We start from the raw sequence: 22,002 nt of genomic DNA, 5'->3' as shown, positions 1-22,002 counted from the left end.
AACGTTTACTTAGAGGACGGGTTCACTGTTTTACAGGTCTGTCTTAAAACAACAGTCAGGAGCCCAAATGAACATTGAAGCATGTTTTTCTTGCTGTAATCATTCCTCCTGTTCATACTGACCATTAGAAGATCCCTTCTAAAAAAATTATCTGAAGCTAATATGAAGCTTCAGCGTCCAAATGAGTCAAATCAAGTAGATATCTTCAACGTTACAGTCTTTTTAGTGTCAAAGTCCCTGTGTCAGATATCCACTTGATATGACTAACTCAGACTGCTGAAGACTCATATAAGTTTCACAGAGACTTTAAATGACTGTGTGGACACACTGTGGATTTTGGCCTCCATCACTTACATTGAAAGCACATTTGAAGGATCTTTTAATATCCAGTATGAACAGGAGGAATGATTACAGCGAGGAAAACCTCTTACACTGTTACTATGGACACCTGACTGGTGTTTTAAGACACACTTGAAAAATTGTGAACTTATCCTTTAAGGGATGTTGCCGGCAGTTTTCTATGTTTTTCTTATTGTTAACAAACGGCTCCAAAGACTAATAACAGCGTCAAGTTTTCACTCCCTGGAAAGTGTTTCTGTATCAGGAAGAGGCCGCTGCACATGTGCAAGGTCAAAATCTACTTTGAAGACCTGAGTTGTTAAAGTTTATATTGAGCTTATTTGTTGTTCATTTGCATTTTAGTGCATAAAATGTCAGAAAATAGTGAAATATGCTCATAATTATCTCCTGAAACCTAAGTTATATTCAAATTAACGTGTTTTGTTTGACCAACAGTCAAAAATCCAAAAATGCTGAGTTTAAACAAATAACTTAAACAATTTATAAATTACCAGACTCATTGGCAATTATATTTCTGTCAATCGACTAATCAATTAATAATGTAATCGGCTCTAGAGTACTATCATGGGGGTCAGAATGAGCCCAACAACAAACTTTTGACACTTTTTGTTTCCTCATACTGAAAAGTCTCTCACTCTGGAATCCTGGTTTAGTTGAATCACTGTTCAGGCCTGTGTTTGACTTTTTATGGTTTCAGTGGCTTCACATGTTTTTTGTCTTTTGGCATGATGCCATAAGTTAATGCTACACTCCTTTATTTTTTTTTTTCAAACTGTTAAACTGTTATTGTGTGTGTGAGCAGCTGTGTGGACCACAGTGGCAAAGCTGGGAGTGTCTGCAGGCGCTGACTGGTTTTCCGTCCTCTCCACACCGTCCCATTCATTAAAGAAAGTTCATAGCCTGCAGACATACTCACTGAGGGAGCCAGCCACTTCACCAACACGCTCGTCTTACATGACAGCTTTCTAAAGAGAGTAACTGGACTAAAACACCTGAAAGCTTCGATGGAGAACAGCCCGAACCAGGAGGCAGAGGACGGCTCGTACCTGTGGTGAGAAAAACAAGAGTGACTTGAGCTGGTTTATCTTTGTGTTTGTGACTCTTTCTAAAAAGGACGTGTATTCTTGAACAATGTTTTTCCAATGTAGTGAAGCTGCCATAAAGCTGGAAACACTCCAGGTTTTTACATTCCTGCTGTGTTGGTGAAGGACAGGCTGAGACGTGGCAGAGTTTACAGATGAATGGAGACAGAGAGGACGGCTTATAAAGTCAGACTCAGTATTTCATGGCTCATATTTATTAAATATATAGGAATTACACTAAATAGTTATCTAAAGAGTCAACCTATCAGTAAAAAAGTTCCTCTCTGAGTTTGAGCATTAACACACATTCATCCAGAGACATTTTCCTACTGACAGCCAAGTGTAAAAATCACTTTTAAAAGCAATGTTTCATACTTAAAAACAGTTTATTCAGTTATTTGTTATTCTGCAAAAACATATATAACTATTATTTTTTTTAAAGTTCATTTCATTTGTATGAAATCTTTAAATCTCCAGGAATGATGAACATATGAAACGACAATCTCATATATTTATAATGTATAAATATAACAATGTGAGAGAAATCATATAATGAGGAGAATTTAGTTCCAGACTGACAAGTTCAGATCAATGAAGATGATCAGAAAATGACTGTAAATTAAATCAGTGCAGATTCTTTCATGTTGTTTGTTTGCACCCCTGATAAATGCCAAAAATAATTTTAAAAATGGTGTAACTTCCTATAAAATATTTACAAATAATAATGATGCTGCTTCAGTAATGTGTTATTGATCCTGATCAATGATGTTTAGTCCAATCAGACAGAAAGTTTCTGTACTGCAGTCAATGAAGATTATTATATTATATGATTTGATTATTCATATTGATGCAGTAAAATCAGTGGTGGACGCAATATTTAAGTAAAATAATACCAAAGTTTAATGACACTCCATTAAAGGACGGGTTCACAATTTTTCAAGTGTGTCTTAAAACAACAGTCAGGAGCCCAAATGAACATTGAAACATGTTTTTCTTGCTGTAATCATTCCTCCTGTTCATACTGACCATTAGAAGGGTTAGGGTTAATGCACTTACAATGGAAGTGATGGGGGACAAAATCCTTTAAGTAAAAGTTATGTTTTCACACTTGACTTAAGTAAAAGTACAAACATGTATCAGCAAAATGTACTTGAACTATAATTACTGATGAAACATGTAAACAGCATTTTAATGCTGTAACTGGTGGAGAAGGAGCTTAATTGAACTGTTATACACTGTTGGGTAGTTTAATCTTTGACAGTGCATCATATTTTATAAAATGATCATGTTTTGTTTGTAAAATATTAATCTGCAAATTAATTTAAGTTATAAAAGAAATGTGGTGCCATAAAAACTACAAATGATCAGTGAAATGATTGATTAGTCAATGAACAGAAGATTAATCTGTTACTATTTTGATAACTGATTAAGCATTTAGGTATTTTTTTTAACAAATATTCTTTATTTCCAGTTTATTCTTTGTCTTATGTGACTGGAAACTAAACTGATGATTGCAAACTGTTGATTAGACAAAACAAGACTTTTGAAGACGTCACTTTGAGCTGTGATCGATATTTTTCACTGTTTTCTGACATTTAACAGACCAAATTATTAATTGATTAATCCAGATTAAATCATAATGCAAACAATTGTTAGTTTCAAGTAAAAGAACATCAAACTGTACTGTACAGTAAGTACATTACTTCAGTAAATGTACTAAATTACATTCGAGTCCCAGTAGTACTAATATTATAAAAATTAATTTACTTTTCTTATTTTCATAATTTTTGCAATTAGTTTTTAATGTTTTATGGATTTAATATCAAACATTGTATTAATTGCTATTTTTTATTTTAGTTCTTATTTTCAGCTTGTTTTTAATTCTGTTTTAATTCTGTTATCTCTGCATGAAAGGTGCTCTACAAATAAAGTTAATTTTGTTGTTAATTGTAGCAGCAGTGATGATAATAACTCTCTACTAAACAATGTTTTCCTATTGCAGATTTCATGGGTTGTAGTTTGCTTTTCAGTGGTTCAAAGTGGAATAATTCAGTATTAAAGGACTTTTTTTGCAAAGTTTCATCACTTTTCTATGTAAAAACCTTTACTGCCGGAGAACAGTTAATAAACTAAAGTATAGAAACTCAGTTTCTAACTTGTTCACGTTGTGTCTGCAGTTTCCAGAGAACTCCTTCTCTCAGACGCAAATGGAGGAAACGTTATGGCGGTCTGGACGGCAACAAACTCCTGGAGCCCAATAAAGACCCAGACATGAAAGGTCTGTGTGTGGGTGTGTGTGTGTGTGTGTGTGTGTGTGTGTGTGTGTGTGTGTGTGTGTGTGTGTGTGTGTGTGTGTGTGTGTGTGTGTGTGTGTGTGTGTGTGTGTGTGTGTGTGTGTACCAGGTATTCCTCATGTTGTGGGGACTCGCCTCCTTTACGGGACCAAAAAGCAAGTCCCCTTAATGTAAATTATTAATTTTAGGGTGAAGACTTGGTTCAAAGTTAAGGTTAGTTTAGGGTTAGGGTAAGGTTAGGGTAAGGTTAGGCATGCAGTGGTTATGGTCAAGGTTAGGATAAGCGTCCGAAAATAAATGTAAGTCTATGTAATGTGCTCTGAAGCGATGGAAATATGACTCTGTGTGTGTGTGTGTGTGTGTGTGTGTGTGTGAAACACCCTGTGATTAGTGGTCTGTGAAGTATCCTCCAGTGGGCGGAGTCTGCTGGTATCTAAATTAAATTCCTGTCAAGTCATCACCGCACAGCTGCTGATTGGCTGTGGGAATGGTCCACGACTCCACCTCGAATCTATTTTTCTATCTTTATTTTCCCAAGACTCAGACTGTGATCCAAATTAACCATAGCAAGCAAACCACCAAAACACAAACCACTGGTCTGCACTCATGCTCAGCTATTTCAACTATTTCTATTTGCATTTCTATATATTTACCAGTCAATTAGTGGTTCGAGATAAGTATCTTTTATAATTCATTCATTTGTATTTCAGTATCAACAATGTACGTACTGTTGAGGGACTGAGCATCAAAGATTGTAATTATTTGTAGGAATACATTTCTAAAGGAAGCAAAGAAAGTATTAGGAACAAAATGTACTTCAAGTATTAAAGTAAAAGTACTCTGATATATTATTATAAATGACATCATTAGATTATTAATAGTGAAGCATCAGTGTTAGAGCAGCATGTTACTGTTGTAGCTGCTGGAGGTGGAGCTAGTTTACACTACTTTATATACAGTTAGCTAGTTTAGTCCAGTGGTTCCCAACCTAGGGGTCGGGGCCCTCCAAAGGGTCAGCAGATAAATCTGAGGGGTGGTGAGATGATTAATGGGAGAGGAAAGAAGAAAAAACAAAGTTCTGATACACAAATCTGTTTTCAGTTTTTGGACTTTTTCTCTAATCTTTGATTTTTGCTGAAATATTGGATCATTTGAACATTTATTGAAATGAAAGCATGTGAGAAGTTTAGAGGGAAAAATCACTATTTGGTGGAGCTGTTAACAACTCATAGACATGTGAAATATGACCCCGACTACACACTGCTTTTTGTAAGACGTCAAAAGTCAAAAAGGTTGGAAACCACTGGTTTCATCTTTAACAATGTGTTGTATTTTAAAAGCTTGTTATATTATCCATTGTGTCAAATCTTCATCTGAAAAGTAACTAAAGCTGTCAAATAAATGTAGTGGAGTAGAAAGTACAATATTTCCCTCTGAAATGTAGTGGAGTAGAAGTATAAAGTAGCATCACATGGAAATACTGAAGTAAAGTATAAGTACCTCAAACTGAATGGGTGACATTGTCCTCTAAAGGTTCAGACTGACCGAGTGGACGCACACCTGCTTATCTGTCAGCAGAAACTGATAACATTCACTGTTTATTAAAGTAACAGCAGAGTTTCTCTTCTCTTCTCTGGCAGAGGATGGACGGATGACAGACGAGACTCAGCAGAGGAGCATTGAGAACCAGGTAGACCTGCCTCAACACGTCACACACACACATTATTGTGCTGTGGAGTCTGTTTTCTGGCTCAAAGAGGTTTTTTTAGGGGGAAACTACCTTCATGCCTTCACCACCCTGTCAGAATCAGAGAGGAACAAAAACCTTTGACTTTCTTTACAAAGATCTGAGAGGAGTTTATCAGAGTGAATATAAAACACTAACATACTGTTGGTGTCGGTTGTTTCCAAGGATACAGCACCACGTCCAGCTCCCAGGAGCCTGATCCAGAACCAGGTCCACACTGCAGTCCAGAAGCCTGTCAGTCTTGTCAGTCCTGGATCTGCAGGTACAACTGGAACTTCAGGTCCAGGAAACATCAACTTTATGATCTGTTCTTCTTCAAAGGCCACTAGAGGGCGCTGTCACTTCACATAAACAAATTATAGCTGTAACGATTAATTGATTAGTCAATCAAACCAAACATTTCTTGATTTCAGCTTCTTAAATGTGATGATTAAATGCTTGTCTTTGTCGAACATGATGGCAAACTGAATATCTTTGAGGTTTTGGACTGTTAGTCAGACAAAACAAGACATTTGAAGACGTCATCTTGGTCTTTGGGGAACTACTGTGATGTGGCACAATTACATACAAAGTCAATGTAAAGACATGAGTAGATGCAAATTTGGTTCAAGTGATGCAAATTGATCTTTTGGACATCATGTTTAGGGGGGATCCTCTCTGGTGGTGTCTGTCTGACCACTGATGATTTAAACACAGCTGACATCACTAGATTGATGGCACATACAGTTTAATAATATATATTTGACAACTCATAATTAAGTGTTCCTGTGTGCGCAGTGGTCCCTTTGTCGGTCAGTAATGGCTGCCTGAAGCCTCCAGTCCCCCAGGCAGTGGTCCAGCCTGAGGACAGAAGCTTCCCCCCCTCCCAGCCCTGGTTCTCCACCCAGCAGAGTCCATCCAAACGCAGGGCGTAAGTCTGCAAATGACCCGTCACTCTAACACAGCATCTGCTAGCGGCTGAACCCAGCTGATGGAGTCATCTGTTGTTTCAGGGCTGCTGATGTGCTGTTTGACAGCTTCGCCTCAGACGGAAAAATTAACGTCAGCCAGTTCTTTGAGGTATTTCACACATGCCCACAAAGCTTCAGCAGAGGAAAAACCCACATAAGCTCACTTTACACATCAACTCTTTGATCATATAAGTCTTTATGGTATGATTTCATACTTTATACCATTCAAAATAGAGTTAAATATTTGAAAGAAAAGGAGGTAGAAAGGCATAAATTAACAATTTTCTGGAAACCCAGAAGATTGACCCAGTTTGGGTTAATATAGCACTCATACAGCATTAGATTAACTTTACCCAGTTGCAATCTGTTATTTTGACCCAGTGTTACACACAACATGCTTTAGCTAAAAACTGTCACAAATTTATTGTTTCTTGTATAAAACGATGTTTATATGACATTCAAAAGATACACAAGTTATTAACAATCAATAACAAACCGTGACATGTAAGTTTAAAAAGTGTAGAGTAGATTATGAAGCTTTAGTTTCGGTAAATAACCCAACAGTAAAATAAAAAATAACACCAAAAATAGGTGTTGTTCTTGTCTGGAGTGGCTTTCTGGGTAACATTACAGTACTGTATCGGTACTATATTGACCTCTCACCATCTCTGATTGTGAATGATCTTTATTCAACTGATGGTTTTAGTGATACCAAATATGTCAGATATAATTTTGAGAAAATATGCATAAAATAATGCACAAGACATCTAGAATATTTCTCTTTTAGTGAATGGAGGAGAAATAAAATACAAGAGAGTGTACTGAGTTTAACTCAGAGGAGGTTTCACAAAGCTTCATTGAAATGTTGGAAAAAGGAAAAAATACATACAAAAATACATAATATACTATATGTTACGCTGTCATTTAGTGGGACAAAGGTTTTTCTGAAATTTAAGAATTACAGGAAGCTGCAGTGTACAATAAGTGTCTTTAATATAAAGACAAAAAGTAATCTTGTGGGTTATTATATACAGTATTTATACATGCATTTTGGAGTTTGTTTATGATTTTAGGAACAGTTGTTTGTTTTCTCTTTCAGGCCATCTGGTGCTCCGGCCTGCACAGGTCTGATCCTCGGCTCCGAGAATGTTTCTTCCACCTGAGAAAACTGCAGGACACCGAGGGGACCGTGGACAGAAACGCCTTTCACAGGTCCTTCCTTTTACTAGTTTTGTTTAGTTTTATTATTGTTCTATCAAACCTTCCTACGCTTAACAAGACTTATGCTTCCCCCCTGCACTGGTTTCCATTGGTGTTCCTCGAGGCTCTGTCCTGGGACCTAATTCTTTTTCCAGTGGTGGAAGAAGTACTCAGATCCTTTACTTAAGTACCAATTCAACTGTGTAAAAATACTCCATTACGAGTAAAAGTACTGCAGAAAAAATCCTACTTAACTAAAAGTACTTAAGTGTTAGTAGCAATATGTACTTCAAGTATTAATGTAAAAGTACGTTAAAAATACGTTTTGGACTTTTTCTCTAATCTTTGATTTTTGCTGAAATATTGGATCATTTGAACATTTATTGAAATGAAAGCATGTGAGAAGTTTAGAGGGAAAAATCACTATTTGGTGGAGCTGTTAACAACTCATAGACATGTGAAATGTGACCCCGACTACACACTGCTTTTTGTAAGACGTCAAAAGCCAAAAAGGTTGGAAACCACTGGTTTCATCTTTAACAATGTGTTGTATTTTAAAAGCTTGTTATATTATCCATTGTGTCAAATCTTCATGTGAAAAGCTGTCAAATACATGCAGTGGAGTAGAAAGTACAATATTTCCCTCTGAATTGTAGTGGAGTGGAAGTATAAAGTAGCATCACATGGAAATACTCAAGTTAAGTACAAGTTCTCTTAAAATTGTACAGTACTTAAGTAAATGTACTTAGTTACTTTCCACCAATGAGGCTTTCACTGAGCCAAGTCATTCAAACATTCTGGATGTACCTCAGTTACTTTGCAGATGACACTCTGCTCTATCGACTGCTGATGTTTGACAATCAGACCAAAGTTATTACACTTCAAGAGGAGCTTTGTAAAATAAATGTTGTCCCACGCAGAACACTATTAATGAGGAAAAACAGCTGCTTTATTACATCTACCTGGCATGAGTTATATCAGTGATTTTTCTCTGCTTCTGGTTGCTGTGTAGTGGTTGTAGTTCTGGCTGAATGTAGTTCTGCAGTCATGTTTTTGTTTTTCGTTTGTGGTTAATGGTGCTGATCATTTGTAGCGGTAGTGATTTTTGTTCTGCTTATGGTTCTGACGGTGATTCAGGTTTCTTATAGAAATGGTTGAATTGGTGGATGTGATCATGACTCTAGTATCGATTCTGATGTTGTGTTTTTCCTGCCACAGGTGCGTCACCGGATTCGTCTCTCTCATCCTGAAAGCTCTGCAGGGACGATTCGTCATCCCGGATTTTTCCACCTTCACTGAAGAGACTCAGAAGTTGTTTTCGAGGTGTCGTCAGCTGTCGTCTGTCCAGGTGAGTTCTGCTCTGACACCTGGAGGGTCTTTCACCCCACCTCAAAGTTCTGGTAGATTCTGGGATCAGTTTCCAAACAAACAAACCCAAAAGTTAGACTGGTGGACTTTTGTCTAGAGGGTTTTTGGTAGAGGCACCCAGTTTACTGGGACATTCAGTGTGAAGAGATTTAAATATCACAACACTCAAAATGTTTGGATAGTGCTGAATAAAAGTGTCAAAAGAACAGTCTGTAAGTTTTGTTGCTGCCAGAGATAAAAAAAAAACCCTGGTCAGACATGGTGGACGGACCCAAATGACCTTTTTACTGTTTTGTATTTGTCCGTTCAGGAGAAGGAAAAGGAAACCATGGACAGCACTAAATGGGGTGTCTCAATCTGCACTGTGGACGGGCAGAGGTACATCTAACATCATCACACACTGAAATGTCTTTATTAGTCATCTGTAAACAGACTTAGTGAATAAATGATGACGTACATGAAACATGGAGCAGATCTGTGTGGAGCGATGAGGAGACTGTGATATTCCTCAAGTTAATATATGAAACAAACAGAAATGTCATATTTCCATCACATTTTCCATCGTTTGAGCTTTGACTGATGCTCTTTTAATGATGTCATCTCATTGTGTCTTCTTCTTCTGTAATGGTTTAATGACACCAACTGGAGAATTAGTGCCATCAACTGTTTATCTCCTAATATTCACACAACAGTAGTGGATGGAAACAAGCATTCACAACTTTTTCTTCAGATCACTTTCTGGAAATTTGGTTAAACAACTCTCTGTCTGCCTGTCTGTCTGTCTGTCTGTCTGTCTGTCTGTCTCTGTCAGACTGTCTCTGGGTGACTGGGCAGGCTCTCTGGTTCTGGGTGAGGTGTCATGGCCGCTGGTGTACGGTGTGGCGGTGGACCTGCTGGGCTCTGACCTCGTCCACAGATACGTTGGCGTGGAGGAATACTCCAGACACGACTCTCCGTTCACACTCACTAAAACAGGTTCAGGAACAGCCACTCTTTATAAAAACCTTTGTAACACCACAAAACCTGCAGTCAATTGGCCCTCATACGAAGAATCACTTGTACGAACAGATACGTTATTAAAACACGTACAAGTGATTTAAGAGAATTTGTGGCAGTTTTTTCTTTGGTAAATTAGATTCGTACCAAAGTAAGTACCTGCCGTATAAATCATGAACAGGTTGGAAACTTGTGTGAGTGTAACAGCCGCCTCATGGTGTTTCTGCAGCTCTCTATCCAGCATCATGTTGTGTTGCAGCTGACAGTGTAACATCACCTACTGTAGGCTCTAATATTCTCTCCTCTAATATATGTGACTGTCACATGACCACCTCTCATATTAGTCATGGAGCGCTTTGCTTTAGAAAGACGTTTTTTTGCCATCCAACTTCATGTCAAGCATTCCCTCTTTACTTCTGCTGTGATGGATTCATATTTTCTAATAGTTTCAGCTCCTCTAATGCGACTACTGACGCTGATAAATGTGTTAAACAGCAGCAGCAGGATTTTTATGAATGAAACTCGGCTACAAACGGAGCGGAACAAGTGGCCTTGTATGGACGTTTTAGGGGCGTCGATTATGCTAATGATGAAATCTCAGGAATGTTCAGCTCCTCATGAACAGGCGACATTCATGAGGCCGCAACCAGAGATTTACTACAAGTTTGTGCAGTTAAGAGAGTTCGACTTGGAACAGTCATATGAACAAACCTCACAGAAAACAGTCAGAAGTTTAGGAGAAGAAAATGTTCTTGCATGAGACCCATCGTCTTTGCATTTGATGCGTTTGATCTGATGATTATATTAAAAAAAGACACTGAATGTAATGATGCTGTTTACTCATCTGGTCACTGTCTTTGTTTGTATTTTAACTTATGAAAACACACCTTATGAAACAAGTCAAAATCCTTGAGGCTAAGACTACGTGCAAAACACATGAACATCCTAAAACTGCTCCTGCATGTACCTGCTACCTTTTGACCCCTGACCTTTGTTTCTGTTTGCAGGAATTCCTCACAGCCCGCTCACTGAGACAGGAGCCGTCGTCACAACATCTTTACTGCAGGTAACTCACTCCTCCATCCACCTACCTGTTGACAGTGATGTCATTTCCTGTGATGCTGTGTATTGTGTATCTGCAGCTGGCAGGGAGGCTGTGTGCAGAGGAAGAGGAGAAGTACGACTCGGTAAGTGACGCAGACGACAGGTAGAAACTACAAACGTCCTCCCAGAGACCGACAGGCTGAATGTTTGTTTGTTTGTTTGTTTGTGCTGCAGGTGCTGAACGTCGTCCGGAGACTCTGCAACAAGGAGCACGCCAACTTAAACTGCACCAGGTACTGACACTGCAGGAGTACTGAGATAGAAAAGTCATCAGGTGTAGGAGTGGCAATGCTCTCATACTGGTAAGAGAAGTAATATTAAGAGAGAAATCACATTTAAGTTAAACACTCTTTGTAGAAACATAGAGCAGGATTTGACCATTTGAATAGTAGCACCATCACCATGGTAGCATCAAATATGACACAGTGGTAGACAGAAATGGAATATTTAAGTAAAAGTTATACCACAGTTTAATGACACTCCATTACAGGACAGTTTCACTATTTTACAGATCTATCTTAAAACAACAGTCAGGAGCCCAAATGAACATTGAAACATGTGTGTCTTGCTGTAATCATTCCTCCTGTTCATACTGACCATTAGAAGATCCCTTCATAATGCACTTACAATGGAAGTGATGGAGGACAAAATCCACAGTCCTCCTTCTGTGCAAAAATTGTATTTAAAAGTTTATCTGAAGCTAATATGAAGCTTCAGCGTCCAAATGAGTCAAATCAAGTAGATATCTTTCAACGTTACAGTCTTTTTAGTGCCAAAGTTCCTCTTTTTGTTACTATACTTCCACATGCAGCTCAACAGGGAAACACTGTCCGAGGAAACACAAAGAGGGAATTTGATGCTAAAAAGACTGTAAATGTGTCAGATATCCACTTGATATGACTAACTCAGACTGCTGAAGACTCATATACACACATATTCACATCAACTTTTAAATGACTGTGTGGACACACTGTGGATTTTGGCCTCCATCACTTACATTGAAAACACATTTGAAGGATCTTTTAATATCTAGTATGAACAGGAGGAATGATTACAGCGAGGAAAACCTCTTTCACTGTTCATATGGACACCTGACTGTTGATTTAAGACACACTTGAAAAATTGTGAACCCGTCCTTTAAGACTTTTGAATACAGTATATCCAATTCTGTTAATGAGCTTCACAGTGCAGTTTCTCTTGTTTCACAAATCTTCTAGAATTAGAGCCTGAAAACAGAGAGAATAAAGCACATCACTGCACAGTTTGATTCAAGAAAACTCTTGAAAAAATTTGATTTGTCCTGAAAACAATGATCACATGAATACTTAATAAAAGGTGGATTGTGGAAGAAAAAGAGATACCTTGAACATGCAGGTTGAAAAGTTATACTGACATGATGTTGGTTACATATCTGCTGTACCATTTGTTACATATTTGTATTTCTTGCATTGATACAGCTATAATAACTCATCTTTTCTGCTTTGCAGATCACACAGAATAACTCCATAACAATAACAAACTTCAAACAAATCTTTACCTCTGTGATTTCTATAAAATTCATGTAACAGCAGAGTAAGCTCAGGTCTCAATTACAGACTAAATAACTTATTAAATACAGATTATTTTATGTGTAAATACAATTACTCAGGTTACTCAAGTAGGAATACTTGAATATGGTAGAACTGTAGTGGAAGTATAGAGAAGTAAAACACTGGTAAAATACATTTAAAAAAGTGATTTTTTTGAAAGTGTAGGAATTTGATGAAGTACATTTTATATATCAAAAAGATAAAATTACAGTAAAATTACAGTAAAAGACATATTAATGTCCACAGTACAAAAAAATTCAAATAAACATGAACATCAGACAACAAGAGCAGACAAAACAAACACAAAAAGAGAACTAACAATCAAAAAGAAAAGAAATGATAAAGAAAAGAAACAAAAGGATGTTTTTCAGCTGAGTTTTGTTGTTGTGTGATCTTCAGTTATCAGAGCAGCAGGAAGGCCAGCGTCAGACTCCACGCTCTGTCTTTCTACCTGCAGGAGAAGAAGGTAAAGATGCTTTAAACATCATTTTTACTTGGACTGACGGCAGCTCTGCTCCTCCTCTAACCAAACTCCTGTATTGCAGTGTTTTCCAGAGAAGGCGGACATTAACGCCGCTTTGGATCTGATGCTGCAGGTAACACTCATCTCTAAGTTTATTGTTGTTTTACATCCCAGCAGGTACAAACATGCACAGCAGGAGCTTGTTGTCATGACCGCTGGCGAATCCCTCTATGATGAGTTGACGCTTAAATTGCTTGTAAAAATAGTTCACAGCACCAATAATTAAACAACAGGCTCTGTTTTCCTCTGAGTTCTTGCATCTGAGCCAGAAGTCCTTAATCAGTTTATACAGTGTTGCTCCTTTTGGTGCAAATGTGAAACTAACGCATTCAGCTCTTGATGTATGGAGATGCTGCATTGTTGCTGTCTGAAGAGATATCTGAGAATCTGGACAAATAAACCAAAACGACAGCATCTGCATGGAGAGACAGAACCAGAGGAAAAGGTGGAAATATGTTTGTTTTTAGTCATTTGGGTGAACCGACCCTTTAAAGTGTAAAAAACACAGAAAACAAGACAGAACCCCATAATTAATCTACATAAACATGTGTTGCCATTTTGTTGTTCTACTTTAATGATCAGAGAGGCTGTGAGACAAAGACAATAATCTCCTTGGACAGAATCAGACACATAAATTACTAAAATCACCTGTAATTTCCTTGATAAAAACCTGAAACTTTATAATAAATAATGTTATATGAAAAATGTTTGACAAAAATCTCAATTTCAAATGTCAACAATGAACCTTTAAACTCAATAGATGTTTTATTTCCATCTTTACTACCAAGAGTATTGTCTTTTGCTGCATTATCTTTGCTTGATAATCAATTTTAGCGTCTTTTTAGGGGAATTTTCTGCAAATAAAAACATAATAAATTACTTTTTCAGCTGAAAATACAGAAAAGGCATCCAGCTACGTCCACCAGAAGGACAGGGCAGCATGTATGTTGCCTGAGAGGAGAAACCCAGGGGAAAAAACACTCTGTAAATCATCACTGCTGTTCTAAAGTTTAGCTGTTGACGTTCAGATGTTAACAGTTTGAGTTTCTCCCAGCTGGATTCTAGTGGTTGGACAGTGACTCTACTTGACTTTGCCGTGTTTCTAATGTGTCTCTACCGTCCGACAGTGCTCCTCAACAGAGGTCACCTGTGAATCAGGAGCCGCCATGGCTGCTTCGTTAGCCAACGGGGGCCTCTGCCCGCTGTCAGGTGACCAGGTGCTGTCGCCGGTGACAACACGGAGCATGCTGTCCATGATGCAGGTGGCCGGGATGAAGGATTACTCCACCACCTTCCACTACAAGGTCCGCTCTCCACCCTGCAGCAGACAGATGTTTATTGATGATTTATTTTCCTGTCAAACAGACAAATTCAGGGAAAATTTGTGGAATTGATCATCAGTTAAGTTCTGGTTGAATCTGAATGATTTCATCAATATTATCTCTCTTTTTTTTGACGTCACATGATGTCACATGAGAACAAAATGAGGCATTTAGATACACAATCCCATCTGGGCAGTTTAAACAAGGAGTAGAAAGACAACCACTGAGTCTCCAGAGGCACAAAGTAATTTGTCAGGAAAATAAACATAAAAATAAAGTAATAATCAACTTTAATCGGCTACCAGAGATTTGATACTTTAAGTCCTTATATCGTCCAAATAAGAGAAAAAACATCCAACACAATAAAAGGAAATAAGCAGTAAAGCAAAATAAGAAACAAATGGAGAAAAATAAATAATAACAAATAATAAACAAACTAAAATAAAAGGTCCAGCTAATCATCAATTACATCAGTATTTATTTACTTAATATTAATTAATATTCTTTTATAATGTTCTTAATCAAAATAAGACTTTAAGGTGTTGATTTTAGCATCAAAAACCCTTAAAATCATAGAAAAGTTCTTATATTTGATGTTCCAGTGAAATAATCAGCCGTCTTTGCTCCTTTTCCTCTTCTCTCCTCTTACTGAATGATTTCCCTTCTTGATTAACGTCAGGACTGAAACGATAAGTCGATTATTCGATTGACAAAATTAAAACTATTGTGATCATTAATTAAATTGTTCCAGCTTCTCCAGTTTGAGGATTTGCTGTTTATCTCTGTTTTTATATCATCTTAAACTGAATTTTTTGTCAGACAAAACAAGACATTTGAAGATATCATGGACTCTGGGAGGCTGTGATTGGCATTTTTCACTTTTTCTCTCAATTTACAGGCAAAATAGTGTATAGATTAATCAAGAAAATTAATCAATAATGAGTATAAGTATTAGTCGCAGCCCTAATTGACTTTACTCACTGTAAACAAAGGAAATTGGTTACATTTATACATTTATTTATTCTTTATGTTATGTTTTGTTTTGATGATCCAACAACTGAAGCTCATATCTAGCTAGTCTGTATAAAAGTTAAAGTTGCATCACTACAGGTATAAATGGAGGAAATATAAACCAGTGCAGCATTTTGCTTTTATTTAAGGAAGAGCACCTTTCTGTTGTCGGGTCATATAACAGCATCCTGGATTATTTTTTGTTGCAGACGTCTATACCCGCCGTGTCCAGCAGCCACGGCTCCCTGCTGGCGGTCGTCCCCGGTGTTCTGGGACTGATGGCGTTCTCTCCGGAGTTAGACGCCTGTGGAAACCCCTGGAGAGCCGTCCACTTCTGCCAGGTCACACCTCTGTCCACAGCAGCCAGCAGGATGTAGACAGAGACTAAAACTACAAAGCATTTCTGATTTAGGATGTTTTGAGTGAGTGAAATACCTTGAAACATCCAAGAAGAGAGAGAAGCAGTGGTTGGAGTTTTAGTTCTTCCTTTCACAGCTGTTATTTATTTAGTAAAGGATACAAAACAATCAGTTAACTTCTAGCTTCATTAATATTAAAGATAATGCACACAAGTTAACAGAAATTATCTTTTTCTAACTGTTTATGATTTCTTTTTCACATCTTTCTGTGAACTTGTGATGTTTCCAATTAAAATTAAACTTAAGTGAGTTCATAAAGTAAAAAGAGGACCTCTCCTTTTAAACTATGATGCAGTTTAAGGATATATATGTGGATAATGCAGGAAGAAAATACTTAAAGTATAGCAGTAAAATAAAGTATAAAGTAAGGCGAAGTTTGTTGAGATAGAAGGAAGTAGGACAGAATAAAAGAATAAAACTGAGACAAACTGATAAAGAAAAATCTCACGTTATTTTACACACATTTCACATTTTTTACACAAGATTATTGCTGCTGAGTGTCTATAAATTTACATTTCATGGCTGGTTTTTGCCATAAATTTACAATTAAATTCAATAATTCCATAAAGTCCATCTTTATTTTAAAAATAAGGTCAACACTTGTTATTCTACAGCATGACTGTATATTTTTTTTATAAGGTTTTGTTAGTAAAAACACACCAAGATATTAATTTTACCTTCAAATTTCCTAATGAAAAAAAACAACCAAAAATACAAAGCTTTCTGTTAAAAATAGGGTCAAATACTAGTGATCTTACAACATGAATGATGTATTTATGTAGTTTAATGCCTCAAAAATGACATTTCTGTCTTTTAAAAAATTTGATTCTACAACATAGCTGTATTTTTTATAAGATTATATTAAAGTGTTGGATGTATGATAAAGTTTCCATCTACAAATATAGATAAGTTACAGACATAGATGATATAAGATGCTGTTTTTAACTTTTTAACTGTAATCACATGTTTTCTGTTTGCAGGAGTTGATCTCGACGTTCCAGCTGCACAGTTTTGACATCAGGACTCCGTTCAGGCAGGTTCTGGCCTACAGACAGTGGAAAGCTGAATCTGAGGTCAGTTCTGCTTCTTTATTCTGATCCCAGACCAGTTTATCTCAGTGTCTCTCTATGTGATCTGTATTTAAAAAAGCCCTCCTGTCCTCCGCAGGGATACCAGATCATGAACGTCCTGTTGGCGGCTTTTAAAGGAGACGTCCAGTCCCTGAGAAGGTGACCTCACCATGTCAGATTTTACATAAACACATTTATGCTGCTTTAGGAAAGCAGAGAAAACACAGTTTTATTTATTGAAACATTGTGGTGCAAACACCCTCGACAGGTGAAATAATTGATGATGATAAATTATCAGGAAGGTCTTTATAAAATCTGCATGTTGTCCGACCTTCATCAGGTTTATGGATTTATTTGTAAGGCACACCAAAACATTGTAAACTAATAAGTATTGCAGCAGTAAGCGAGACAGTGTGCAGGAGTTTTTCTCATTTCTATTCAAGTTGTGCGTGAGACTTTTTTCAAATTCTTTGTGGTGTTAAAAGGTTTAAAAGTCTTAAATTTAACTTGTCGAACAATCAACTTGTTGTAGGAGATCTCTAATTTATGTTTTGGTTTTTTTTTTTGCTGATCTTTTCAATCATGAACAAACTGAGTATTTAAAACAATCAAAGAAGTTTAAACATTATTAGGATTATAATAACACAAAGAGCTGGATAAACTAGAAGTCTGCATATTATGTCAAGTCTAACAGGCATTTATCCATCATGATAACAACAACAGCAGCTTTATAAGACCTCTGGATTTGTTCTATTTCCATGACAGAGATAGAAATCCTGTGCAGAGAGAGATTTAAGATTGAGCGTGAGAAGTAAAGTGTGTAGTTTATATTTCACTGCAGAGAAATAGAATAACACACTAGTCTTTGTGTGATTATGAAAGTATAAATACAAAATGTTCAGGTGAGTTCTGAGGATGTGACGAGGCGTCCAAAACAAGCTGCTGATCACGCGGCGTCTCATTCTCTGTTGTTGTCTGCAGGTACTTCCTGTCCGGAGTGGATGTAAATGCCGTCGACTACGATGGCAGGTCGGCCCTGCACGTGGCGGCCGCCGAAGGTCACACAGAGGTCATCCGCTTCCTGCTGGAGAACACCGGAGCAAACCCCGCCCTCAAAGACAGGTAAGACCGAACCTGCTGCGATCAGGTAACGCCAGAGGACGAGAACCATGAACGAACCACACAGCGAAAACCTCCAACGTATCAAGTCACTTTTGTGCTTGTTTTAGGAAAATAAAACCAAAGGGACTTAAATTACAGAAACTGACCTGATAGGGAAGAACAACTTTTACTTCTGTTTCATCTTTTTTGTCTTCTCTTAATCTAGTTCTTGCTTTGTCATCTGATATAACACTACAGGCGTGACACAGATGTAGATTACAGGGTTTGAATGGAAGGTGGATTTTTATTGACAACAAACCTCATGTTTGGAGTCAAACCAACAATGAACTGATCTTACAAGTATTATGTGTGTATTCAAAGTCTGATAAATCTTATTCCTCTGTGCCGTAGACCTCAGTTGTTGTCCAAAAACTATTAAAAACATGTCAGTGAGCCACACAGCTACATGTTCCTTCATCCTTGAAGAGGATGATTACTTTAGTTCATTTAAAAATGGCTCCAAAAAGTAATAAAAGCGATCAGGTTTTCAGTCTCTGGAGAGCAGTTCCTTGTAAGGCAGATGCCCCCGAACATGTGTTTGTGCTTGTTGTGCTTCATATCACAACCTCTTGACTTTGTAAACTGTTAATTTCTCAAATAACTTCAGTACCAAGTCAAGAGGTAGTGATATGAATCTCTGTAAACAGAACCTGCACATGTTCAGTGGTGTCTGCCTTACACTGAACTACTCTCCAGAGACGGAAAATGTTGCTGTTATTAGTTTTTTCTAAAAAAAAAAAAAAAAAAAATATGGAAAATTAAAAAAAAAAAAAGAACGTTAAGAAACGGAAAAAAGTCATCAATCAGTGTCTGTTTCTCATGAGTAATAATCCTATTTCATCCAGTATTTTCCATCCTTTTCTTTCTTTAGTTTGGAGGATGTAAGTCATCTTTTCCATGGAACGTAGATAGTTGACTACTGAAGCCAGCATTTGGTCTTTGTACTTACAGCATACAAATCTTCAGGCAAACACAAACCTTCAGGCATATCTCCAAGATACAGAGAAAGAAGCCCCAAAATCCTTGACATTAAATGCCTCACTTTCTCCCAAAAAGGCTGAATATGTGGACAGTAGTAAAAAATGTCCACAGTCCATCCAGCAAGAGGTCCCAGTTCAGTTAGATTTCTTTGTAAAGATCATAAAAAACAAATCAATCTTTTCCCCAACATTATTCATAATTTGTTAAATTTTTGTGTATAACTTGCCTTTCTTACTGTCACCATTTGACGTAGTTTTGTCCTTCCACCAGGTGGGGGAGCTCTCCTCTGCAGGAGGCCAGGAGACACAACAGAGACGCTGCAGTCCAACTGCTGCAGGGAAACATCTGACCAAATACAGCCATAATCTGACCTGGGACCTGCTCCAAACAGGTTTACTGAGTTATCCAAACACCTTTATTGAGTAAAAACCCCCAAATCCCCTTAAATCTGGAACATTTACCGATAAAGCCAAGGGGAGCTCCTTTAACAGAGCTTTATAATGAGTTTCAGCTCATTGTTTATCTGACCAGCTGCAACTTTACTGTTTTGGTTCACTCTGTCCTCTTGTAGTGTAATTTTCGGCCGCAGCAAGCAGCCGGTTTCAGAGAAAAAGCTCTAAAAACCTCTAAAGATCCAGATATTTCCCTCAGGAGTTGGTAGAGAGCAAGAACAGAGCTAAAAAGAGAGTGAATATTGGACTTATATTCACCAGGAGGACAGAAAAACGACTCCAAATGAATGATAATGTGGAAATAAGCAACTGTTTGCTAACAAGTTCACCAACTTGAAAGGTGATGATATGTCAGTGTTGTGTTCACTGCTTGTTTCTGCTGAGAACAAGTGGAAAAAACATCAGTTAATACAGGTTTAATAAAAGGGCAGAGGCAAACAGAGAGATATGTTGTTTCTTTTTTAGCATCTGTTGATGTTCCAGATTTGAGGGTTTACTAAGGAGGCATGTTGAGGGGAAAGAAACTTCACCTCACAAGTATTCTGTTTGGAAAAAACATGTCACAGCAGGAAAATCACAGGTGTAAATAATAAAAAATGAAGGCTTTGGTTTCAGGGTCCTGGTAAAGCACACGCTGGCTCGCTGTCAGACTGTTGTGGTTTATGGAGACGCTTGAATAGAACAGAGCCATTGTTAATGTTATTAGTAACAACTGTGCTTTTCCTACTATGACAAGTCAAAATGTCTGCTGGAGGAAAAAAAAAAAGGGCCAGTCAGGAGTCCTTTATGTTGTTGTCTCTGGACTGAAAGCAACTCCAGCAGCAGCCTGATAGAAACTCACAATTTTTTTTTTTTTCCAGTCGGCATGACTCTGACCAAATGCTTTGACTGAATAATTAATATTCTGTCCACGTCAGCTTCTTTTTCTATCGCTGAAAAGACGCTTCACTGGAATCTGCTGCGGTGGTTTCTAATAAAGCTGATTTGTGTTTCTGAAAAGGATGTGTGATGTGTTTCCTACTGTAGACTCAAACAACAGCAAAACTCTTCTTTCTTTCAATTATTTTATTTAGAAATAAAGAAAAATAACTTATGATTCAGGAACTTAAGTATCACAACTTTTCCAAGAGTCAGTTGCACTGGTGGTCAGTTGCACCAGTAGATTGGATTAAAATTTTTAAAAAGTCTCTTTTAAACTGTATAAGTGACATATTCAGTATTAATTTAAGGATTTGTACTGCAGTCTTAAGCATAAAGGAGGAGTTCAGGATGTCATACTTTGGTGAGCAGATCTGCATTTTGACTGCAAATGAATCTACAGCATCACACTGAGAATTTTATACCTAGTAAAGAACTAGTGTTGACAAATCAGCCTTTGAGTAATAGTTCTGCCACTAAATTCAGCCACTTTTTCTCCAGTCAGGCCTGAAAACTGTCCTCGCCACATTTTATTGCCTTAGAATGACATTAGCAAGACCGCAGGAGACTTTCCCTTTGGCCCGAAGAGCCTCAGATTAATTTTGTGTCAGTAATTTGATAAATTGTGACTTTCTTTGTGAGTAAAAACTACTAAAGCACGATATCAACTGAAATAGTTAAAGCAGGTCCTGTCTGTTTATCTACCTTCATCCAAATAGTCAGGTTTCCTGTTTACACACGATCAAGGATGCACACAGCAGCGAGGTAGAAAACCCAATTCCACAATCTCATAACAGCTGAGATATGGACATTTTTTACTACAAGCCACACTTTGATAGATCTCTGTTGGTTCTAACTAGGTACCATGATGACACATAGAAACATGAGAAACAGCAGCACGCTAGCAATAATCTGCTGAAATCCTTCAGAGACAGATGTGTGATGAGTGTTGAATATTTTGCTGTTCATGTTTAAAATACTGGTTGTTTAAGGTTCTTCTGCACCAAATTGTAATTAATGTTTCAGAATCTTAGTCATGTATGTTAATAGGGTGGACAAAATATTAGGAACACTTTTTAATTTAATGCACACCATCACCTCAATAATAATCATAAAGTAGAATTATCACCTTTCTGACACTGTCAACAAAAACTGGAAATGTGCAAGCTTCGTAAAAGTAGTATTTATGGCAGAGCTGTTGGATTGGATTACATTGCACAGTTGTTCCTAATAAAGTGCTTGTGAGTGTATAACTGTTTCCTACAGGATCTCCTGGACAGATTTCTTGGTAAAAGTGCTTAAAACATGAAATCTTTATAAACATTACAGTGTTATATGCTGCTATATCGCAGTGATGACAACCTGTTTACTTCCACATGCAGCCCAGATCCATCTATATGGGGCCCACAGCTCGTTTTTTTTTTTATCCCGGGCCTCTAGCGGTTAATCCAGCCT

The 22,002-nt window shown here is 37.4% G+C and overlaps 1 protein-coding gene across 1 annotated transcript; it reads left to right on the top strand.

Annotated features, from left to right (window-relative positions):
- The first annotated feature begins 313 nt into the window (after positions 1-313).
- On the top strand, positions 314-20,660 carry glsl (glutaminase like). The gene is made up of 21 exons (XM_067590719.1): positions 314-1,411; positions 3,620-3,720; positions 5,377-5,426; positions 5,649-5,745; positions 6,261-6,393; positions 6,476-6,542; positions 7,533-7,645; positions 8,852-8,981; positions 9,312-9,379; positions 9,813-9,976; positions 11,005-11,063; positions 11,140-11,184; positions 11,276-11,334; positions 13,090-13,156; positions 13,236-13,286; positions 14,341-14,517; positions 15,756-15,887; positions 16,946-17,038; positions 17,133-17,194; positions 18,017-18,157; positions 19,448-20,660. The coding sequence occupies exons 1-21, from the start codon at positions 1,365-1,367 to the stop codon at positions 19,524-19,526; spliced, it is 1,935 nt and encodes a 644-aa protein (XP_067446820.1). The 5' UTR covers positions 314-1,364; the 3' UTR covers positions 19,527-20,660.
- The last annotated feature ends 1,342 nt before the right edge of the window (positions 20,661-22,002 follow it).

Source organism: Thunnus thynnus, chromosome 5, assembly GCF_963924715.1.
Source record: "Thunnus thynnus chromosome 5, fThuThy2.1, whole genome shotgun sequence".
Classification (NCBI taxonomy): Eukaryota; Metazoa; Chordata; class Actinopteri; order Scombriformes; family Scombridae; genus Thunnus; species Thunnus thynnus.
Note: the sequence above shows the minus strand (reverse complement) of the source record. Positions and strands in the feature narration are given on the sequence as shown.